Raw genomic sequence first — 24,403 nt, 5'->3', positions numbered from 1 at the left:
ATTGTAAGTTCTGTGCGTATCTGGGGGTGCAGGGGGACAGTGATCAAAAGCGGGCAGCGGGTCTCCCCACCGGAAGTTGGTTCCTGACAGTGTTGTATCAATGTGCCATATGTCTATGTGACGCCGCCCGGCCTCCGGGATGTGGGCAGTACGGCTGTATATGCTGCACGGATTAACGGTTAAGGGGAGGACGGGAAACCTGCATTACTCACATGCATCCTGATTACTGTACGTTGTACTTGGTCCTGCAATAAAAATGGTTTGACAAAAAAAAAAAGAAGCAAAATTATAGTGGGGGAAGAATTGCAGGACATTTTCAAGTGTCCGGATTGGTCAAGTGATTCCACCTATAAAAAGTTCTATTTCAGACCGATATAGAGAGCTGTGCAAAACGTTTTAGGAAGACTTTATAAAGACATAGTATTGACCTCCATGGCTTGCAACAAAATGCAGATTTTCCACATTATAGAAGATAGAAAATCATGGTTTTATTAAAGTCACAGAGGTTGATATTACACCACCCATCTGTACACCCACCCTTTCATATGTCATTTGGATTGATTTCAGTGTGATGGCACCACCAGGGGCAAACAGAGATGACTGTGAAGACTGAAGGAAGAATTCAAATGATGGGCAATGAGAATGATCAGTTTCATTGCAATGCCTGGGTTGGGGATGTTAGGTTTTGTCATAGTATAATGTTTAAAGAAGGAAGATAGTGGAAAGGGCAACTGGTTTAAACTTGTCCTACTGGTTACGTTTTCCATGGATATTCTACTATTGTTCCAGTGTTACAAGGGGGATAATGGGAAGCATGCACAATATTAGTCCCCATGTCTTATGATTGCAGGTGCCTTGCCGGCTTTCAGGTAAACCCAACTGTCAATGCTTCCTCCATAATAGAATTGAAATTATATTGAAGGCTGTTTAAAACAAGCATTAAAAATGCAATAGGTCTCGCCTTTAATTAAGTTAAAGCCGTTTGCTTTGCTATACAATACCATTAGCAAAGCAAATGGCTTTAACTTAATAAAAGACGAGACCTAATGCATTTTCAATGCTTGTTTTTATTGAAGTATGTATGAAGAAAACGCATATAAGAAGCCCTGCAAACCGGGGCGGGCTAGTATTAGATACTGGGGGCTAATGGAGTGGAACTGCTGCTGCTTTGCATGATGGTATGGATCCTTGCTTGTTCTGCCGAATATACTTTGGCAGACTGCACGTAGGCATGCCCGTAGCCCGCCTTATCTTCCACATTTTTTTCATTCCTAGGAAGTTCCTGACTCCGTTCATTTGGAGGTAGGATGTCATGAACTCTAAGGGCCTCATTTATGAGGTTTTGCCGTAGGGCAGCGCAGCAGGCCTTGCACTTCCCTACGACAAAAGAAAAGGGCAGGAATGCGCTGTATCTATAAGATACGGCGCATTCCTGTCCTTTTCCTCTGCGCCGGCGCACAATGAGCTGCTGTGAGCCAACGCAGGCACCTTTGCACCATGGTGCAAGGGTGCCTGCGTTGTAGGGTTGCGTTGTAGGGCTGATTATTTTTGTACAGGAAGGTAAACCTTTCTGTACAAAAATAATCACAAGAGGCTTTTTCCTCTTTATTTGTGTGCTGCAGAATGAAACACATATAGAAAAAGGTAAAACGAGGGGAAATAAAGATATTTCTCCTCGTTGTGCCTCCCTTACGCCTCCTCTGGGGAGGCGTAAGCTTTTGGCACTACCTCAGTGGTACGATTTCTCGTAAATCTAGGGCAGTGTCAAAAGGCCATGGATGTTGCTGGAAACACCCCCAGCAACACCCAATGCACGGCCCTTTAACCCCTTCTATGCTCATGACGGAACGATTCCGTCATGAGCATCGGTTGAGCTGTGCTCATGACGGAACCGTTCCGTCATGGCCCTGCCCGCGCTCGAACCCTTCAGCACCGCGGGGGAATCCGCGCAGCGCTGAAGGGGTTAAAGAGACTGGTATTTATCAGGCAGCATTAAGTCAAAAAAAGTGGCTTAGTGCTGCCTGATAAATATCACGCAGGCTCCTGCGCCACAGAAAGTCACAAATAGTGACGTTCTGGTGGCGCAAGGGGCCTTATAAATGAGGCACTAGCTCTTTACTAGAACACCATGGTCGTAATGCATTTTAATGTGCATAATGTCTACCAATTCAAGCATTAGCAGGGCATTTATTAAGACCCCATGATAGACCTATGTCGGTGACAGAACAGCGTTCCCAGCCATTTATTGTTTGGGAACGCCCAGCGGAACGGTTTTCCATTTTGAAAACGACGGATGTGGTTTTACCAAATTTTCCAACGCCTGTAATTGTACTCCCCATATGCCCATGTTTTCAGACACACCAGAGCGCAGCTGGATCGGCCTGCATGAGGGGTAAGACAGTACAGTAAAGGACCACATTTGCAGACACGAAGTGCAGAATTTCCAGTGCGAGCAGTGCCAAGTCTCGTATTTGTTAAAGTTAGAGCTATTGGCTTTGTAAATGACAATGTCTTTTACCTATTCGTTTTGGTTGGAGTGCCGTGGCCTTTGGGACGTTATAATTGTTTAGCGATGCCAGGAGGCCGTGTGGGGAGGCTACTGTTGTGCTAGTTATTTTCAGACATCTGCCTGGTGAGGAGTGAGGACCCCCCCGTTTACTGTCTTCAGCTTGGGGACGGAGGAGAAGGGCAGATTTATGTGAAAGGAAGATGGGGAGATAGCATGAAGAGAGAGTTAGGTGGGGTGAGGGGGCAAAGAGAGGTTTAGGGGGTGAAGAAAGGGTTGGGTGAGGAGATGGTAGAACAGAAAAGGGAGAACACAGAATTAGCAGAAAGGTGGTACACAGATACAACCATTATGGTGAGAAAGAAAAAAACGAACGAGAAAACACACGAACCCGAGGGGGGCCACAAGAGGCAGGAGGAATAGAGAGAGAAGAGATTGAAATGGAGAAGAAGAGAAGACAATTGAGCAGAAAATGGGAGGAAGAGTGTGACTGAGTGACATCATGTGCACACGCCTAGGTGCCTCGAAGCCAGCAGCAGCGCAGTGCTTTGTGACTAGCGGTCTCCTTGATGGCTGCAGTGCGTTTGTAAGTTGGTAGTGCACACTGTGACAGAGTAGCTGCCACTGCACAGTGTACTTGGTCACTGCCTCTAGACACTGTCGAGTGAGTGTTGTGGCTTCCACTGCACACTGTGGTAGTGACGCTTTGTGGAGCGCCGAGAGTGCAGCTGTCATTACAGCAAGGCGCTGTCCATACCACGGGGCTTGTGTGAGGGTGCTACGAAGGCTGCCTGCCATACAGTACATGACTGTCACTAATAGCGCGAAGAGAGGGTTAGTTGAGGTGAGGGGCGAAGAGAGGGTTAGTGGGTGAAGAGAGGGTTAGGGGCAAAGAGAGGGGAGAGTCAGGGGATGGTACAGCAGAAAAGGTAGAACACGCAAGGAACAGAAAGGTGGGACACTGATACAAGCACTGTGGAGAGAGAGAGAGAAACAAGAATAAAAGTTAAGCAAGAACAGGCAAGGAACAGAAAGGTGGGACACGGATACAAGCACTGTGGAGAGAGAGAGAGAGAGAGAGAGAGAGAGAGAGAGAGAGAGAGAAAAACAAGAATAAAAGTTAAGCAAAGCCTGGCGAAAGACACAGCCGTCATAATTACAGTAAACATCTCTTCAGCCTGAACTCTCGCTCTGTATGCAGAAGCCCCAGTCATGGACATGGCTTCCTGAAGGGGTTAAATATCAACTTATCCTGTTCCACAGACCGAAATTCACCCTTTGCACCAAGCCGGACGCTGGCCATGCTCCGTAGCCGCACTAAGCCAGGAAGAAGGTAGTGTAGCACCAGGCAGAACAAAAGAAAGTCCGTGGCCGGGGAGGCACTGCAATGGAAACAACCTAATGCACAGGATCTCTATGCTTCAGTGCGTTTAGCCTGGGACCTGGAGAAGGCTGGCTCTGACACTGATTTTCAAGTAGGGACAAGACACAATAAGTACTTGGTATCGAGAAATGCCGGAAAAGTGGACGAGAGCCTGCAAGTCCATTTAAAGTAAACAAAGATGGCGTAGGGCTGTCCACATGCGCGTGCTTTTTTTGTCCCTCCGAACGCGTGCACATCTTGAATCGATTACAAAAGGCCCTCGCATGGCGAGTGCAGCGCTGCGTGCTGCTAACACCAGGCGAGACCTACAAATCCAAGCATATGTGGGGCCTTCCCTGATTAAGCTGTTTTAAGTAAAGCTGCTGTGAAGACTAGAATGATGCTTACAGAATCCTGGTGGGCAAATCGGCAATGTTTGGCTCTTATCTGCCCAGTCAACCACTTAAGTGGGCCAGACTTCAACCAGTTTTTTTGCTCAGGGGGCTTAGTTTAGATCATTATCTACAATTACTCAGCTTTGTCATATCACCCGTTTCATACCAGTCATACAAGAGCTGTACCCATCTTGACAAATGTGTATAGCAAGTTTCAGGGTGGAACCCCACCACCCTGAGTACAGGTATACTCCAGTACTTGTAGAGCTTTGGATCCTACTTTAATGGACAGACTGAACAATTTAACTAGCAGTTCGAAGTTATTGGTCAAGATAAGATTTGTCTCTTCCAAAGGAAGTAAAATAGCCTGAAAGGAATAGGATTAGTACTGTCACACATTTACCACAATACGCTTTTCCCATTTAAAACAAAAACAGCATGCACTGGATTGCTCCATTTAAAACTGGCAACAGACAGTGCAATAGAAAAGAACTTCCCCCATATGACCATTAAAGACTCAAATTGTGAAAGTGGAGACAATGCCTCAACAGTATAAAATATCCTATGCGGTACAATATTTTCCACCACAAAGTGTTTGTTTCCACTCACTCCTTTCCAGATTTTGGTAAAATTGAAAAAATAATCAGGATTTTGATTTTTCCTCTGCATTAATACAATGCTTATTATACCGCTGCCAGGTCATCCATTTGCATACATACAGCATTCTTGGCACTGTGCTCTTTCCTTTTTACTGGATCCCGTGCACTAGTCAGGGGGCTGTCCCAAGGGCTGCTTTCTTCGCCACTGTCCTACAATTAGAGAGAAAGGGGGTCTTTAAAAAATGCACATTTTCAGAAAGCTCAAAAGCCTGAGTCAGAGAGAACAAGACACTACTTGTTTATAATTTCAGAACGTCAACATTATTAGGATGTCTTAGCCCTCTAATTACTGCCAGGAAAGAGAACTGCCTAGTAAAAGTCTATCCATCATGTTTGCAAACAGATCTCTGCCCTCATCTCTGCAGCACACACGTTCCAGCAACACTCTCAGCTACTGTCGTCCAAGAACCCCAAATCAAAAATCCAGTGCTGCACCCCAACAGGCTCTGGGAGGTCTTGATGCAACCATTGTTGGACCCCTACCAGTCCCCCAACAACTCACGCATGCATACTTAAAGCCACATAGCACAAATTACGCCACCATCATCCTGGCCTCTGCATTCCTCACAAAACACCCAAGTCTGCACCATCACCACACAGGCCAACGCTGTTCCTTGTCTCTTTTCAAGATCTACAGCTCCCTGCAATTAAACAGCACTGGCTCGCTGTGACATCTACAGCCCTCAATACTAACCCAGATGCCTTGGCTGGACCCTTCAACCTACTCTATTAACACAACCTACAAAAAGGCTCAACGTTCCATAGAGGTCCATGCATCTTACTCCACAACTCCCTGAGAATGTTATTGATCCTCTAAGTGCAATCCACACCCATCATTATAGCCATAGAGCCCCTAGAACTGTTGCACCTTCCTAAAAGCCTCATGTCTTCTGTAAGTCTTCATCAGCCAAAAGCCATCTAGAGTTCTCTTCACTGTCTAACCAGAGCACACCACTGGCCACAGCTTCCTGCCACATGCAGAGAACCCTAAGTTTGCCAGATCCCTTCATTTAGGTATTCCAGTTGACAACTTAATGTGTTTCAGGAATTGTAGCCTTGGTGGTGTTAATGGATTAACGTACTCAAACAATAATGGTTTCTAACAGAAAAGTATGCGACTGGCAACAGGGAGTCCTGTCATAATAGAGTTCCTATAGCTACCTGTAAAGCCTCCAGTACTTGCTCTACATCCTCAGGGCTTCTTGCTATTCAAAATTATCGGTCCACGAAAATGTCCCAGCTTGCTATCTCTACAGTTCACTTCTCCTCCAAGGTTCCCCTGCCTTCTACACTACGTGATGCTCTCCATCACCCCTTCAACATTCCCTACTCAACAGCCCGCCTACTCTCCCAACTCACTGCACCATTAACAGCTCTTTATATCCCTACACCCACCACAGGTCCCTGATACACCCACAGCATCTATGTGCAACCCTACCAATCACTACACCCCAAACTTCCCTGAATGGCCTCCAATGCTTTGGGATATCACACACTTACCTGTACCATTTACAAATCTATAAACAGACCCACAATAATATGTAACTCTATAGCTTTTGTGTTACCCATCAAAAAGTATTTTGCTTTCAAAGACGTCAACACTCTGCAGTGTCCCAGCAAACAAAAGAACATCTTGGAAGCATTGCAGCTACCTGCAACCGCAGTGGTCTGAGACCCCATAACATTTACAACAATCTTTTCCCAACTCAGATGCCCTGAATTTAGCCTGGAAGGCATATAAAAACAAATTCTCAAGGTAAAGGTTTCTTCATCTAACAAGAACTGAATAAAGCCAAGAATATACCAAAAACATTATTTGACATGGTCAATACAAATCACTAAACCTCCCCCAACTAACCGTTCAGGACACTTTTTAAAACAAATTAGAACAATTTGGAAAATCCTTGCACCAAAAGACACAAAAGATAAGAAATTACATCCTACTAATTTAGGATAGTATCTCAAGCTCAGACGTACAAGAGCTGTTCAAATGATAATCTTTTGAATTGATCTCAACTGGCACCTTAGGGAAATAATACCCATAAAAAATGTGTGCTTCCATCATTGCAAAATGACGACACATCCCAGCCACCGTAACCGGAAAACATAGCAAACAGGACCAAACTCATACAATGACCTCTAGAAGATGAAATATTCAATGGCTGTATTAAAAAAAGGACAAATTAAGCCCCATTTGAAAACGTCCTCAGCAGATATAGAGGAACTCAGCAATTTTAAACCGGTAAACGAACTTCCTTTTTAGGCAAAACACTAGAGACTGCAGTCAAAAAAAGAAATTATGCTTGAGAGAAGGGTGCAGAACTGATACTCCAACGATTTCAGTCACTGATGACACTCTTAAGATACTTGACAAGGGAAAGTCCTGCATCCTGATCTTTTTTAGGTCAGTGCAGCCTTTCAAACAGACTCTACAATTCTGAAAAAATGTTGACGAACTAACTCAAACTTAACTATCCAAACACTTCCTAAAGTTCAACCCCGATTAAACAGAATTCCCCAATGCCTTATCCAAACATAGATACAGGAATGAAACACATCAGGAAGAAAACCAACTTTTGTCAGTAAAACCAAATCCCTGGGTGTTAGTAGGAGTAGTTGCAGCCTCCAGGTTGAATCTTCTGAATGTGATCTCTTACACAGTGGCAGCACCTGGGCAGATGCAACTCTTTAGTTAGCGGGGATGCAGTCCTGAACTCCTAATTGGCATCGCACCAACAGATGATCAAACCCGCAGTGGGCTGCCATTAAGTATGCTTCTGATAAACATGACACAGCTCACTCCAGTAACTGTGCAGAGAGACCCTTTCACTGCAAGGAGCCTCTGCAGGCACACTTTCTTGGAACATCTGTTTCTCAGGGGTTCACCTCACTGGGAAAGCACACATGCCTCTCCTCTTGAACAATTCTCTCCTCCTGCAGGGCTAAATACACACATTCCTTCTCTCAGCAGACAGGCTTCTAGGCTCATCAGACAGACCCCCTGCTATTTGAGTACTCTGTGGAGCACTCCCTTCTTTGCTCAAAAAGAACTTGGGAATGGAAAAAATGAGGTAGTGTGATCCCACTTTTATAGACATTTTCTAGGATGTGTGTCTACTGTGTCTAGTTTTAGAACCAGTTTGGGATGTTTCTCTTTCAAGTGTCCTTCTCAGGGTACCCTTCCAGACACAGTCTTTGTGTAAAGTAATGCTTCTCACAGCTGGTAGCACTGGTGCGGACATCTAGCAGGTGCCTTGACAACAATGACATAATGATGTGTTATTTTCCTGCACCTGGTGGTCAACAGCCTTCCTGAAGCAGCAATTAGAGACAAAAGGTCATTTCTAGCCTAGAAACATCCTCACCTTGAACAACAGAAAATGAAGTCCCATTCCTTCACCCAGAGCATCTACTAAATTGCAATGCTCAGGAAGAATTAATCTGAAGCCCCTTGCTAAATAAATCTTCATGGAATTTCCAAAGGTAGCCCTGTCTCCATCCTCCTCACTTCAGTGTCTGGATCTCAACCCTGCAGGCGCAAGAATGCAGACGATAAACTTATACTTTATGGAGGAGCTACCCCTAGCCTCCACCCTGTGCCATGCAACAACATGGCCATACAAAATTTATCCCACTGGCTTCAGTAGTCAGACTCACTTGCACATGCAATGAGCCCTACTGCCACCCGTGTGATAGGTTTTACGCACACACACCCACCATGAACACAGGACGTCATCGTACGGTTTGGGCTTCACATACTAGCTGAACTTTACACGAGAGGGGTTAGGAGGTCACTCTCTCTAATTAACACAGGGGAAAGTGTCTGGTCACACTCAAGATTCAGAAAACACGGTTTGCTGTCACCACCCCTGAAAGTCACTTGGTTTGCCCCTTCAGGTCACAGGACATGGCCTGGACTTCACAGAGTCAGGGACAGACCTCGGACTCTGTGCCCACACTAGATTAGTGATGGCATGGAAAAAATAAAAGTCAAGATACCAGGCTCACATGCTGTCAGGCCCTCAGGACAGGGATGTAGACTCATACACCGCATGAGACAATACCTTTCCATAAGGATCAAAATTGAGAAACAGCTGTGCACTGTAACACTCTTCATGCCTCAAGCAGAAACTGCAAGCACATCATCGTGTGTATAGAAATTGGAGAAGAAGGATCAGTGCTTGAAATCTTAATATCCAACAAGAATAACACACTCAAATATTCTACAAGGCACACCAAGGCTCTGGAGAAACTAAGGCTTGTTCGTCCCTTCATACATCACATTGAATGGAAGTATGAAAGAATTTCGATCTAACCTTAAATTGAAAACAGCTACACAGTCCAGTTATCTAATTAAGGAAAACAAGTCTGATTTAAATACGTTTTCTTTGTACATGTGTTATTTGCGATCAAGACTAACTACATTATTCCATGTATACCTTCCTAACATGACTATGTAATATCAATTTGTACTAGCCCGTGGCAGGACATTGCCACCCTAAAGTGGTACGCACTATATAAAAACGTAAACAAATAAGTACCCTCGGCTACACTTTACAATGCTCCTTCATAACTCCCTGCACAACCACTAAAGCTCTCCTCACCTAAATCCCTGTAAAGTTTCATGAAGTCCCATACCTCCCTGCAACCACATCTATCAACCCCAACTTCACTTTCTTCAGCTGTACAGTTCTCCACAAAGGTAGTCGAACCACTAAAGGTTTGAGCCAGGCTCAGCTCGAGAGCCAAGATCTTGGACCTTCGAGCCCAAAATTGAGCCAAACTTCAGGCACCACGAACTAAAGATGCAAAAAAGCGCGAAAAAGAGACACACAACTAGTACTAGATTTGCACAATGTGAAAATAGGAATTCTCGATTTCCTGCTATGCCAAACTGTGTGATCCTACGCAAATATGTTCTTTAACTGAGAATCCTGTGTTTTTATTATCACATACGAGGCACCTTCAAGCTCGTCAGTTCAGGTTGTGACTCTACAGGAAACCTTGTGTTGGCTTTAACATTGCTCCTGCTATATAGAATCTAGACCACAAACTGACTAATCTCTTAGTGCGCGAACAGTATTGTCGTGAAGACAAACATAAATACATTAATGTTTAAAAACTATCACATTAGAGCCACCTCGGCTCTCCTTTCTAATGGGTTAGCCCTCCCACTTCTAGCTCTCCCGACCCTAACCCAACTCACTACGACAAACTTGACTAGTAGTTACCTACCATGGTCACCAAATAGTCGCTCCGAGGCTGTAAACACGGCGGTTATGGTGGGCGCTGTACTTCCTAGCCCACTGTCCCAGTAGTGGCATTCCTTGCTGAGAAGGCTGTAGCCCCACAGTTCTCTCCGAAAGCTTCGTTCCACTTCTCTATATCCCGCTCTATGTTCAAACAACGGTGTCTTTGCCATGGAAACAAGGGGGTACGCACGTGACCACCTCACGTATTCCTATCCTTGGACCAATGTGAAAAGGAGGTGAAAACATAAAACGAAACATGCATTTGAAAGAGAAGAAGGACAAATATTGAAGCGACGTTTCTGGCCGCCATCTAAGAACGGTAGACTGCCCTTTTAACACATTATTGGTTCTCTGGTCTGAAAAACAAAGCTGTGACCGCGGTAGACTCAAGAAATACATTAAAAAGTTTCTGATTAAATGCGTCTAAAGTGAAGACTACCGTACACATTTGATGAAAGGTACTTTGAATCATTAGACTTTTGTCTCTGTATCGCTATCCAATGGAAAACAGTACAATGCGTGGTTCCTCCTGTAGAATGAGGATTAAGACAGGTAGTATTATTGCCAGGGCAAACGCAGAGTCTATATAAAATTCCTTTACAATTTCGCCTGTGTTATGCCTGCAGAGCTGTTAATGGGAAACTAGTATGGAAACCCACAAAGAAGCTGTTGTAATGAAATCAGCACTCAAGAGATTGGTCAAAACTTTTGACACAACAGAACCGCATATATGCCAACATTTTAGAAGAGGAAAAAAGGAGATAAAAAAAATAATACTCAGGAGAATGTATTCATCCAATTGACTTCTGTTGAAGGATATGCAATTTCAGTTAAATGAGACCGCTAAAAGAAAGCAATTTGTAACTTAAAAATGGTTGGAGGGAATACATTTAGTGTTCCTTTTGTAGGTCGAGCATTCGAGACTTATTGTAACTTCTCTTGTGGACTTAAAGCCATCCCCCTGCCATCCATTTGTTTGTTTTCATGTCCTTTAAAAATCCTTGCATGCTAGTGGTCAGTCCTGCCTCTTTGTCCCTCCTTTTTCTCTTTCATTTCTCCCAGGCAGCGGGGACTAAGTACTGAATCATTACACTTTGATTGTATTTATGCTCTTTGGGGGACTATTTCTTTCTTGGGATCCTGCTCAGTGCTATAGCTGCTTGCATTTTATGGTCTTGTCTGAGCTCTGACTTTCTGTAAACAGGCATGATAAGGCTCTCTGGTTGCACAGCTGATCCCTCTGCCTTTTGATTTTGAGCACGATGGAAAACAGGCCTCTTATTTAATCAGCACAGGTATGTGAAGCATTTTAAAAGCACAATTCGACATTCTCCTTCCATGTCTGCATGCCCTCCCCATCTACCCCTGCGTATGCTGTTTGTTTTAACATTTTGTTTGCAATGATGTTGAAAAGACGGTGTTAAAATCAACAACAGCTGTTCTGTTTTCTGTGGAGCGCGTTGATTTGCTACCATTTACAACCTCAGTGGGTGGTCATGCATGCCTCTGTCGGAGAAGGCCAGCTGTTGGGTGAGAGGAGCGTTGTTCTTTGTCAAACGTACTCATTCTTTTTTCCGGGTCCGTTGTCTTCGTGTGCAGCAAACTAAAAGAGCTCATCCAACTATCCTTTATTATATTTAACTTTGTGTGCTTCTCAGTTAGATTGGCTATTTCTCGTGGTCGGCAGTCATTGCGTCCCATCATCCTTCCATGGTTGCTGCCTTTGCACTCTTCACACGGTTCTCAATCCTGACATCCCACTTCCTTGAAAGTGGGCGACCCCCATGAGGGAGAGCAGACTGCAGGTCTCGTGTTTACGCCCCCTAATACCCTCTGCGGCTGGAGGCGGATCTGCCAGGCTTCCCATTTTTGTGTTCGTTTTTGCGTATATCTTTGGCACGACATCCCTTTCTTATTGGCAGCATTACATTTTTTTCTGGACTTCTCCCCGCCTCTGGGGCATCTTTAGCTGAAGAATGGAATTGGGATGGAGGCCTGGAAGGACTATGACCATCTTTTCAAGCTGCTATTAATTGGCGATTCCAGGTGAGCCTAACCTTATAGTTAGACTTTGAATTCCACACTATTTCTGTCCTCTTTACGCCCGCACCTCTCAGCTCACTTTCCCTTTCGTTTTCCCTTTATCTTTTTATTCTAGCTCCTCGCTCTTTATTTTTTACGCTTTCCTGAATGTTATTTCATTTGTTTAATTAAGAAATCATTATTTTTTAAGCCCCCTGTCAACATAATGTCTCTTTGAACTCTGTGCCCTGCAACTAGATGCTAAAGATCCTGCAGTATACTTATGACGAGGGAAGTCTCGAGGGGCATGGCACAGTCACGTGGTGGCAGCACTTCTAAGCAGAGCAGTCAATTTTCCCAGGTCCATGCACGAGTAAATCGTCCATTTCACTTTTGGTTGCCTCACAGTCTGATAGGTGTAGTTTATTGGGACTGCAAACCCCAGAATGTAAAGAAAAAATTCAGCCTAAATGCAAAGTCGCGCTTGCACCTGAAAACATTGAAAGCAGTGGTTGAGTAGGAGGAGATGGGTCGGAGGCAATTTTGTGTCTGGGTAAAAAGTTGACGCGAGAGATACTGATAGAGAGGATTTACCCGAAGGCACGTTGGAGTTATAAAGAGACTAGGGTACCCCAGGGCAAACAGACTGCTACTGCTGTGGTACGAGTAAAATGTTGGAGACCTCGTGTAATTGATCCTGATAATCCTCGACCAAACGTATTGAAAGCATCAACCAACACATATTTCGCACTTGTGGGGATAGCACCATGGCCCATTTCAAGGCTGAAAGTATACGGCCATGAAAGTAATTACAAATATCCCCAAATGAATACTTTAAAATAATTTCATTGGTGTTTACACAGTGGTTGTCACTGGCACGGCAAACATGACATTGCAATTCATTACTGCGGTGTAAAGAAATACACGGTGAGGTGATGTACTACTGAGAGTTTGTTTAAAAAAAAAAAAAAAGCAGTTATACATCCAGGTGAAATTTGCTCATAAAAAGGGGTGAGATATCTTTTGAAAACTTAATTCAGGATAGAAAATTCAATAACAAAACCTGGGTGGGAATAAAGCCAGCCAATAATCGAGTGCAGATATCTCGATGAGGATGGAGTTGAGGCGAGTGTTCCGCATTGGGAAGCATTTGGAGTTTTGCTGTTGTGCTGTCCTGTGTGTGTTTGAAGGGATGTGCCTCTTCAGCTGGCATGGGTCGGTGCTCGCGGCTATGAATGATGTTGCCTGTATCTTGTGGAGTCTTTCTGAACTTTGGCACTCGGCCACCATATTGGAATTGCCTGTTGGTAAATAAGTCATATCAGAGGTCTATAATCTTGTAGGATTCTTGGTAGGAGGGTACTGTAGAGAACTCTCTGTACCCCGTAAATTACTTTGGTCTACTCTCAATGATATGGCAGTCCCCAGTGAGCTACTCAAGGAAATAATTAGACTCCACACAGGAAACTATGCTAGAGTTAGATGGGGTAAGGGAGGAGAAATCTCAAAGGAGATCCCTGTGGATCGGGGCGTCCGCCAAGGGTGTGTGCTGGCGCCCACACTCTTCTCTCTATATGTTAACAATATACCTAATTATCTAAAAGATTGTAAACATGACTCCCCGAAATTAGCAGATGAGGTAGTCACCGCATTGCTTTTTGCCGATGACACAATTCTCATCTCGCAAACCCCGCAAGGTTTACAAAACCTAGTAAACACTTTTAATAATTACTGTGTGGAAAAGGGATTAGAAATTAACTCATCCAAAACAAAGTACATGTCCATAAATCCTCAGAAATCCTTTAGAAAGAACTTGGCCCTAAACAACCAGAAGTTGGAATATGTCGAGAGTTTTAATTACCTGGGTATTATGCTGGATAGTATGCCCAATTGGAAAGGGCAATTAGAAAAAAGTAATTTAATTTTAAAACAAAATTCAATGCCCATCCTAAAGGTGCACGGCAGTAGCCAATCTAAATCAATCACGCCGGCACTTGAATTATTCAAAGCAAAGGCCCAATCGGCAGCACTTTATGGTGCTGAGGTCTGGGGTTACTCCTGCAACAACACTTTCAGGAAGGAAGAGAATACCTTCATACGCAGGTTACTTAAAATACCAGTAAGAACACCGATAACTCCAGTTTTTCTGGATATCAATCTTAAAAGAACTGATCATCAAGCCACACTAAGGCCATTACTCTATTGGATTAGATTATGGACAACCCCTGAGTTGAGCGACTATAAGAATGGACTGTTAGAAATAATCAGGATTGACGAATATAAAAGTATCCCCTGGTTAAAACATATTTCCCAGTGGTTCAAAAAGCTTGGGTTTTCCCATTTTTGGGAAAACCCTCAGAATATGTTACCAATCTCAAAAAATCTTTTGAAATCTGCTTATTGGGTATACGTAAATAACGAAGTATCCACTAGTACTACACTGGGTATACTGTCACAGAAATTTTTATCTGTTAAGGATATTGGGGGGACCGAACCTGAACGGACTTGCTTTTCGAGGCCATTGAACCTACCTGGCACCTCTGTCCTGCTGTCTTGAGCGCGTCAGCTCTTTCCTGATTGCCTGCCTTCCCTCCCGCCGCCGCACCGCAAATTACCGCGGCCGCAGTGAGGAGGGACTCCACTTACCAGACTCCTTAGCGGTCTGAGGGCGGGTCCCGGAAATGCTGCCTAAGCGCCTGGAGGCGCTATAATTCACTGCCTCTTTCCGGTGGAGCGGGGGACCGAACCTGAACGGACTTGCTTTTCGAGGCCATTGAACCTACCTGGCACCTCTGTCCTGCTGTCTTGAGCGCGTCAGCTCTTTCCTGATTGCCTGCCTTCCCTCCCGCCGCCGCACCGCAAATTACCGCGGCCGCAGTGAGGAGGGACTCCACTTACCAGACTCCTTAGCGGTCTGAGGGCGGGTCCCGGAAACGCTGCCTAAGCGCCTGGAGGCGCTATAATTCACTGCCTCTTTCCGGTGGAGCGGGGGACCGAACCTGAACGGACTTGCTTTTCGAGGCCATTGAACCTACCTGGCACCTCTGTCCTGCTGTCTTGAGCGCGTCAGCTCTTTCCTGATTGCCTGCCTTCCCTCCCGCCGCCGCACCGCAAATTACCGCGGCCGCAGTGAGGAGGGACTCCACTTACCAGACTCCTTAGCGGTCTGAGGGCGGGTCCCGGAAACGCTGCCTAAGCGCCTGGAGGCGCTATAATTCACTGCCTCTTTCCGGTGGAGCGGGGGACCGAACCTGAACGGACTTGCTTTTCGAGGCCATTGAACCTACCTGGCACCTCTGTCCTGCTGTCTTGAGCGCGTCAGCTCTTTCCTGATTGCCTGCCTTCCCTCCCGCCGCCGCACCGCAAATTACCGCGGCCGCAGTGAGGAGGGACTCCACTTACCAGACTCCTTAGCGGTCTGAGGGCGGGTCCCGGAAACGCTGCCTAAGCGCCTGGAGGCGCTATAATTCACTGCCTCTTTCCCGCGTCGCGGGTAGCGCGCGGGTTGCGCCGGGCTGAGCACGGGCAGAGGGCGGGCCCTCTGAGGCCCTCAGAGACACGAGGAGACCGGATCGGGGGAACCCCCTGGAGTTTCCAGCAACCGTGAGTTGTGTGTTTGACATTCTGAGTATCACCATGGCCGAGACTGTTCCTATTAATGCACCCATAACAAATGGTACCCCAACTAAAGGAACACTGGATGATTATTTTAAAAAGGTTGCTACAGCCTCGGTCAAGGAGACCTCGCTCGCTGAACGAAGGGCTGAGCGACGCCGCTCTATAGAGTGTATTAAAAATAGGATACCATTGGATAATATGTCTCCTACAACTCCGACTCACATTGTGCTAAGTTCTCCTACTCTTACACAGGAGGCATTAGCTATTGACAATGTCCCTGTACTGCTCAGAACCATTGATCCTACATCTGACAACTCCATCTGTTCGCTTGGTACAACTGATCCACACCCTTCCAGTTCTAGTATGTTTACTAAGGAAACTGACATTGTCACTATTCCCTCTCAACCTAAGGCTAAGGCCTCTAGCAAGAAGGTCGGGAGGGTGCTGATGCCTAAAGCTCCAAGGCCCCCTCCCTCCAAAAGAAGAAAGAGGTTAGGAGATATCCTAAAGGACAAGATTAAACACACTGACTTTGGCAAAGGACCCATCCAAATTCCAGGCATAATATCTCGGACAAAGGTTACAACCACGTCACCATTAACACACGCCAAGGCCATAACACCTTCTACCTCTTTGGCATCCCCCTCTTCTGATTTGACCTGTCCTCCGTTGCCCATACCCAATGCAGGTTCGATGCCTTTATACCTCGAGGGCATGGAGCAACTGATAAGGTCATTTGTTCTACCCATCATCGAACGATTAAAAAACATAGAGCAACGCCTAGGGGACCTAGAATCTTTAATTATAAAACATCCGGGGCAATGTAAAGATCCTGTACACCCAGCTTTGCCCCCTCCTGCAGTATTAGTTCCATCTCCTACTTACACCAGGAAAAACGACATGGGTAGCTCTAATTGCCAGCATAGGGCCAAGTCCCCCCACACCACAGCTCAACAACACTATGGTCAAAACGATGTGGGCGAACAAATAAAGGAAGTAACAAATTCCATCATAGAAACGATTCCAAATGAGAGGGGTGGGAACCAGCACCCAGCTAGGGCAAGAGACCGACCGGGCCACCTAGTCGATCTACCCCCAGAGGCGGTTCCATATGTGGTAGTGCTCACAGAAGTCCCGCCCCTGGAAAAGGGCAAAACTGAAGGCTTCTATGAACTAAAAAATAAGACCATGCACTGGCTTAGGTCTAACAGACCTCTCCCTTTCAACATCAATGGGGAGATACTGCATGTCCGGAGACTCACTTGGTTAGGGCGTAGAACCAAGGATCTCGAAGGGGATGTAATCATTATCAACTTCAGAGACCCTAGAGCAGTCAACTACATCTTAGACTACCCTCTGGGTAATACCTGTGGGTCCATAAATCCCCGTGAATTGTCATATTTTTACCCAAGACCTGTAGTCTTTTACAATGTGTATCCTAGGGCCCCAGTACGAATGACGACACACCCCCACACATTTTCTGCAATCTCTGCTCCCCCCGCTAAATATTGTAATACCTACGCATCCACATCTGCGACATACGGGAACGCATCAGAATGGGTTACGATGCGCCCTGGGAGTCACAGACATGGCCCATGGAAGGTGAACCATGGCCCACCATTTACTCCCCTTGAAGTCACAAATAGATTCGGGGTCCTATCAGGAGTCGATGATTGCGACTGACATAGGAGTTATCTTGACCACGGGCTTAGCACCCTGGTATTCCAGGCCGGGGACATGGATCCGATTCCCAAACCGCAGATTATTTGCCCACAACATTCTACCACTCCTGGGCTACCCCTGCCCCTACCTGAGACTCATATAGCGCCCCATGAACATGCTCCATCAGTCGCAGATGAAACAGCAGTAAAGGCGCAGGGTGGTTGCCTAGCAGGACAGATTCTTCTGACACAGGGCTACTCATCTAAGGTACGAGATGATGTGGGGGATTGTGCCCTCTCACGGCCGGTAGAAAGCACTCTGCATGAGACACCAATGACCGTACGTAGGGCTACGAGGTCATTGGAAATACTATCATGGAACGTGGCAGGGCTACCTAATAAATTGGGTAATAGTGACTGGGGAACCTTTATCAAAGAATATGACATATGCATGTTCCAAGAGACGTGGGCCAGAGAAAACCATTGCTACCCTGGGTTCGCAACTTTCAACGTCCCAGCCAGATGGGGTGGGAGGGGACGCCCGTCTGGTGGTTTATCAATATGGATCGCTTGCCATCTAGGCTGTATGGCTGAGATGGTAGAAACAAACTCATCCGACATCCTGTGTGTGGCTTTGCGTTGGCCCACTGGGATGGGCCTGACCTTGGTAAATATATATTCTAGACCGGTCGGAATTGCGGCCACCTCAAGGACAATGGAGGACTTAATGACTTTTCTCGATTCCCTCATTGGTTCAGAAACATTACTGGTTGGAGGGGACTTTAATATCCAGTTTGAACCATTACCGATTCACCTGGATGGGATTAGTAGTGAAGAGGATGATCTCTGGGAAATCCCAAGCATTGTAGGACCGCCAGTTAGGTCATCATCACCTCTACTTCTGCAAGTTCTAACACTGTCTCTGGCAAATTCACTTAGAGCATGCAATGGTAGGTTCCAAGGGGACATCCCGCCGCAACCAACTTTTAACAGACCAGGCCAGGAGTCCCGGATAGATTATATAATGATTAAACTCCAGGATTGGAAATTGGTCTTAGATTTTAAAATAGTCCCTAGGCCAGACAGTGACCACAATCCCCTAATCCTTTCACTAGCCGCTGACGGTTTTTTAAATGGTGCTGCTTTAGGAAACAGACTATCTGCCCCCAGTCTCACCTTATCTAGTAATAGGCGAAGAATAAGGTGGGACAAACTGCTAGAGAAACCGACTTGCATAAGGAGCATATACGAGCAAGTGGCATTCGCCCTTGAAAAAGTGGAAAGTCTCCTCTCTCAACTGCCCTCGCAAGATGGTTGTCTTCCCCTTGAGGACATTCACCAGACCCTCTGTGATAACTTAGCCGAGGTATTGAACCCTGTGGTCCAGGACAGGAAAGTGAGGAGAGAAAGAGCCTCATGGTTCAATGCCAGTTGTAGGGGAGCTAAGAAAGACCTCCTCAGAGCGTTTAAAAACAAGGAGGCCCCCTCGGTAATTAGGGAAAAGAGGGTTGCTTACAAGCTCCTCCTTGAAAACGCTAAAATCGACTGGGACTGGGAGAATTGGGCAGAAATAACAACTGCACTTAAAACCAGAGACTCAAGGAAATTTTGGCATATAGTCAAACATGGCTCAGCAGAACCTGTCATGGCTATCGAGGGCAACATTGCGCCCGAAGTTTGGGAGGATCACTTCACATCGCTTTATAGCAGGACCGGGCTAGACAAAATAGGAATCCAGGCCGGGACCCTAGCCGCCCCAATCATGGATAATTCCTCTGAGATGGAAGATTTTAACTTGGAGGAATTGGAAATGGCAATCATTCGCCTTTCCACAGGAAAAGCGCCAGGCCTTGACAAGCTCCCAGGCGACCTCTTAAAGCATGAGGTAAAAATTTGGGCACCATACCTCTTGGTATTGTTTAACGCCATCATCCATGGGATGGCGGTCCCTCCAACTTGGCTTGGGGCAGAGATTGTGCCCATTTTTAAAAGGGGCTCACCTCTGCTCCCTGCCAATTATAGACCGATCAGTCTGATAGACGTTCCACAGAAGCTTTTCGCGAGGCTTCTACTGGATCGACTATTGGACTGGATCGAAGAGAGGGACATCCTGAGCCCCTTTCAGGCTGGGTTTCGCCAGAAGACCTCCACCATAGACCAGGTCTTTAGGCTGTCCCTTCTATACTGGAAAACAATACAGTTGGAGGGTGGCAGTCTCTATACTGTATTTGTGGACTTAAGGGCAGCCTTTGACCTGGTTCCACGCGGTAAGCTCTGGGAAGTGCTGGCGAATGTGGGGGTGCCAGCTGATCTCCTGACCATGATCATCCGCCTCCACACAAACACCTATGCTCGTGTGAGGTGTGGTAGACATGGAGCACTGTCAAATAAGTTTCCCGTTGACAGAGGGGTAAGACAGGGGTGCGTACTCGCACCAACCCTGTTCTGCCTCTTTGTCAACGGCGTTATTGATCACCTCAACGGGGTCCCCAATTCGGATGTCCCGAAGTTGGCGGGAAGGAGGGTCCCGGCAATTATGTTTGCGGACGACACCCTCCTTCTCTCCAAGTCACCGATGGGAATCCAGCGTGTGTTGGATGGATTTGGGGAGTTCTGTAGGGAGCATGAATTGGAGATCAATACTTTAAAGACTAAATTTATGGCCTTCAATCCGCCACCCAGGCTCCACCGCATCCCACGTATAGGGAATAACACACTTGAACGAGTAAACACCTTTGAATATCTTGGTGTTACCCTCAATGAGGAATTGGCGTGGGGTCCACACCAGGAGAAAGCCAGGCTGAAATTAGTGCAACACACCAGTGGAATACTAAGGATGATAGGGAAGAATAGGTCGACCCTTAAACCTATAGGCCCACCCCTTCATATTTATAGGGTACAAGCCAGAGGAGCAGTCACATACGGCAGCGAACTATGGGGTCACAAAGTCTTGGACAGCTTGGGAAAGGAGGAGAACAGATTCCTTAGGTGTTTAGTAGCTCTTCCTCCGAGTACACCCCTAGTGCCTCTGAGACTAGACCTAGGTATTAGACCCCTGGAGGAAGAGTTGGCGCTTCGTCCCGTGATTTATTGGTGTAGATTATGGACGGTGCCTGAACTGATTCATTACAGACAGGGTTTACAGGAAGTTCTTGGCTTCCCAAATTCGGGGAACATTGCCTGGCTCAAGTTTGTAAGGAATAGTTTGGTGAGCCTAGGTCTAGATGCACTTTGGAACGATCCTTGGAACGCCTGTTCAAAGTTTCCTAAAAAAGCTCTTACCAAACTGTACTATGATTCCAAGGCTCCTTCACTTCGACCTTCAAAATCTTTAGGGTCGTTAACACATCAATTCCTTCACATGAAGACCACATATAGTTTTGAACTAGCCCTTGACAATGTTTACCCTGCAATAATCAGGAAGCTTTATTTGCAATGGAGGCACGGGTCCTTGCCAATTCATGCTCTTACTAGCCGTTGGTCCGCGTTGACATCCAGTATTTGCCCGGCATGCAGAGCAAGTGATGAAACCGAGCTGCATCTTATATTCTTCTGCCCGGGCTATACTGAGGCGCGCAGAAAATGGATCATTCCCGTTTGCAGGAATCTGGGTTTTACCAGATGCCACGAAGCCTTTAGAATTCTTAAAAGCGATATGGCCGCACACATTGTGTTTGCTGTGGCAAAATTTCTGGGGGCTTTATGGCACAAACGGAAGCGGTATTTAAAAATGTCACCATGATTCGTTTTGTACATGATTATATGTAACTACCAGGTATCTAGCCCTGCGGCTGCACCAACAACTTTTAACCATTTTATCTATTGTTCTTAAATGTTTTTATATTCATTTTATGTACTTTTATGGAGATCCTCCGAAATAAAGTTTTTCTTGACTTGACTTGATATTCCTATATTCGAACAATTCATGGATGAGATAAGACCACCATTAGCTAAAACACTGTATCTTCAATACAGGTATGGAGTTTTACAGATTGCTGCAAATACCAGTAGTTGGAGGGGCAATGAAGATGATAGTGGATTGTGTACCCTATGCGTACAAAAAGCAAAAGAAAATGATGCTCATGTACTGAGTTCGATGGATTAAACCCCTGTGTATAAATTTGGGGTTTAGGTTTTTTAAAGAGGCAGAACGCACATTCAAAGCAAATACTTCTCAATTAATAGTTTTTGGTCTAAGTAGATTCCTATTCAATGTATATCTCATAAGGAATAAGAAAGGATGTAAGCTATAGTACTTAAAGGCTGGTTAGATAACGCTCTTGCTTGGTTCGACATTATGAATTTTACTCTTCCCCCCTTTTTAAAAAAAAAAAAATGTATTATAATAATCTTTTATATATTATCTGGCTTCTTAACTAATTTATATGTTTTTAGCATAGCTGTGATAGAATTGAATGTGACTGACCTCCATTTATATTGCCTGAAAATTTTGGACTGTGTATTATATATGTTTTAATTTATGTATGTTGCTTTTATGACAAAATAAGTCGAAATAAAGCTGAAATTGAAATTGAACTCTCTTTTGTGGTAAAAAAAAAATAGTTATGTAAAGTAAATTTTACCAATGGAAGATTGTTCAGAATGAAGTAAGGGCCACATGGAATTAGGCTGTTTTTGGAAGTGTTATGAAAAAAATAAAGTAAGAAGTGGGAGCCATGTTGGATTTAGCTATCTCTTGTGCTTCTTTAGCTATCTCTTGTCCTAAACATGATTTTTCAAGGATTCCTGGAGATAGTTGTCATTTAATGTCATTTACATTCTCAAATGGCCTTAAACCAACTGCACCAGTCCTGCATGATAGTATATAACATAGTCAGGGCCACTGAAATTATGCGGCAGTAAAGGGAGTAAAGGGAAGTAAAGGGATAAATTATGCAAGAGGGTTCAGTAAATTATGTGGAAAGAAACGGCAAATTATGCTGTGTCATGAGGCACATTTTGTGATGCTATTACTTCTTTATCTTTTCATTTTTACACTTGTTATCACTGTTTAGGCACAGGTAGCATTTCGTTTCTACCACTGTATAACACCCAAATATAGCAATAAGCAACTGAGAGGTGACCAGTCAACCTTTGCAAAGAGCCTTCCACTGTGTGACAACACGTGTTGCTGCGTTTATAGTAACTTTTGAACCATTTGAGCTAGATTTATTTTTGTTAAAATCTAATTAAAAAAGAAAAAATGCAGATTATGCAGCAGATGATAGTGTATGTGGCAAATGCAGCAAATCCATAACTATACGAAATACGATGCGGTCGCACAAGTGCATAACTCCAGTGGTCCTGAATATAGAAATAATACAATTAGAACTCAAAAGTTGTAGGGCATCTAACTTCAGATAAAAAAATATTGGTATATATATTATTTAGAAAGGATATGCTGTGAAATTCGTATTTGAATGAACAATTGCTGTTCAATAGCGAAATACAATTTCAGAACATCAGGATGTCAATGTTTCTCTTAATAATAATCTTATAACTGTCCTGCATGTAGTCCTGGTAAGGAAGATGTCGATGTTCTGCTGAACGTTTTATTGCCAAATAGGTAAATATGTGATATTTCGATTAACAAAAAATAAGTTTGTGCCGTTTCAATCACACCAGTATGTACAGTTAAGACCCTCTTGGGTATGCAGGGGTGGAATCACGCCAGAGGCGGTTAGCCCTCGTACATTTATGGGAAACCCTGGCACTAGGCCTTTTCTGTGGGTCTTGGGGCAGCCATTGATCACTGTCTAACACCCGTAACTCAGGGCTGTCGATACTAATGCTCTCCACTTCAATGGCCATGTTACTCCCTTTGTACCCACGACTGTGATGGGTAATCTAGGGGAGCTACTAGGCCTATTCAAGGGGGTGTAGGAGAACAGTTTGAATGAGAGGAAATTGGAATGAAAAATACCAAAATCTAGAACATCAGCACTTTCTAACCCCAAGATAGAACACTAAACAGTTTTTTAAGCACTTATCGGGCGAGGTGTTGTAACTGATTAAACAGCAGGTGTCCATGGACCATATTATCGTATGACCTGGAGGTCTCCATAAACCTTTGGGCCTCGGTTGTTTACTAAGAACCGGGTCCTCTGTTACTGTTGATTCCAGTCAGAATGGTGGGAGAAGGCGTAATGCTGTCATCAGGCCCTGTGGGGGGACTGAGGTTTAAGAGCCCATATCTGGTAGGACTGGTGGCATGTAGAATCATTTTTAGTGTAGCGGCGCCCCCCATTTGCCATAGAGAGATCATTCAAACTGCTCCACAATCGAGGTGCAGAGCCTCTTCAAAGAAGACACCCCAAGGCCCTATGATCAAGTAAGGGAAGCATTGGTGACCTTTGTCTGGAAACATAGCAGTACGCATTCCAAACAAGCCAATTGGGTCAAAGTGCCATGCAAGCTTATAAACCGGAGATATCCTTCGGAGCTCCTATGTTTCAGATGGTTAAAGATGTTGGTCACATGAGGCCTGCTGGACTGTTTAGATAATCTGTTTTTTGTCATGCTCTTCCATTCAGGTCACCCCTAAACAGACCAATTTCAACCTGGTCTTGCCTGTGTTCTCTAAGCGACAGGCCTCAGAAACCCTCTTCCAGGGCAGTCCAACTCCAGTCTTCTCAGCAGTGCTCAGCGGCAGGGTTTCTCCTTGTGGCAGGCCTGGTCAAAGCCTTGAGGGGACCAGCTGTAGTGGAGTTCTTGAATGAATCCAGGATAAGGATGTATAGATTGTAATCTCTTTTATTCTCCAGAAGTACACAGCATCGACCCAACACGCCAGCTCTCCGTATAACTTCCAGACCTCGAACCATCAGCTGGAACCCCTAGTACATTCTAATGCTAAGCAGAGTAACCATGGAAATAGAATACAACACATCTTCCCCTCTAACACAATAAACAAAAACAAAAAATAAT

At 45.1% G+C, this 24,403-nt stretch overlaps 1 protein-coding gene across 2 annotated transcripts in view; it reads right to left on the bottom strand.

The window, feature by feature from the left end:
* Nucleotides 1-10,402, bottom strand: part of LOC146855790 (uncharacterized) — a 208,021-nt gene extending 197,619 nt beyond the window's left edge. The window contains exons 1-2 of one of the 2 annotated variants that reach the window (XM_085653699.1): nucleotides 10,159-10,402; nucleotides 4,984-5,073 (exon numbers count right to left, since the gene is read on the bottom strand). In XM_085653699.1, the coding sequence (XP_085509825.1) occupies nucleotides 4,984-5,073; nucleotides 10,159-10,161 (93 nt within the window). In that variant the 5' untranslated portion in view covers nucleotides 10,162-10,402. Of the gene's footprint in view, nucleotides 1-4,873; nucleotides 5,074-10,158 lie in introns of both variants that reach the window. The other variant, XM_085653700.1, reaches the window with a different exon arrangement.
* Nucleotides 10,403-24,403: the final 14,001 nt, after the last annotated feature.

Source organism: Triturus cristatus, chromosome 4_1 (genome assembly GCF_964204655.1).
Source record: "Triturus cristatus chromosome 4_1, aTriCri1.1, whole genome shotgun sequence".
NCBI classification, from domain to species: Eukaryota; Metazoa; Chordata; class Amphibia; order Caudata; family Salamandridae; genus Triturus; species Triturus cristatus.
The sequence above is the reverse complement of the archived record's forward strand: the minus strand, read 5'-3'. Positions and strand labels throughout refer to the sequence as shown.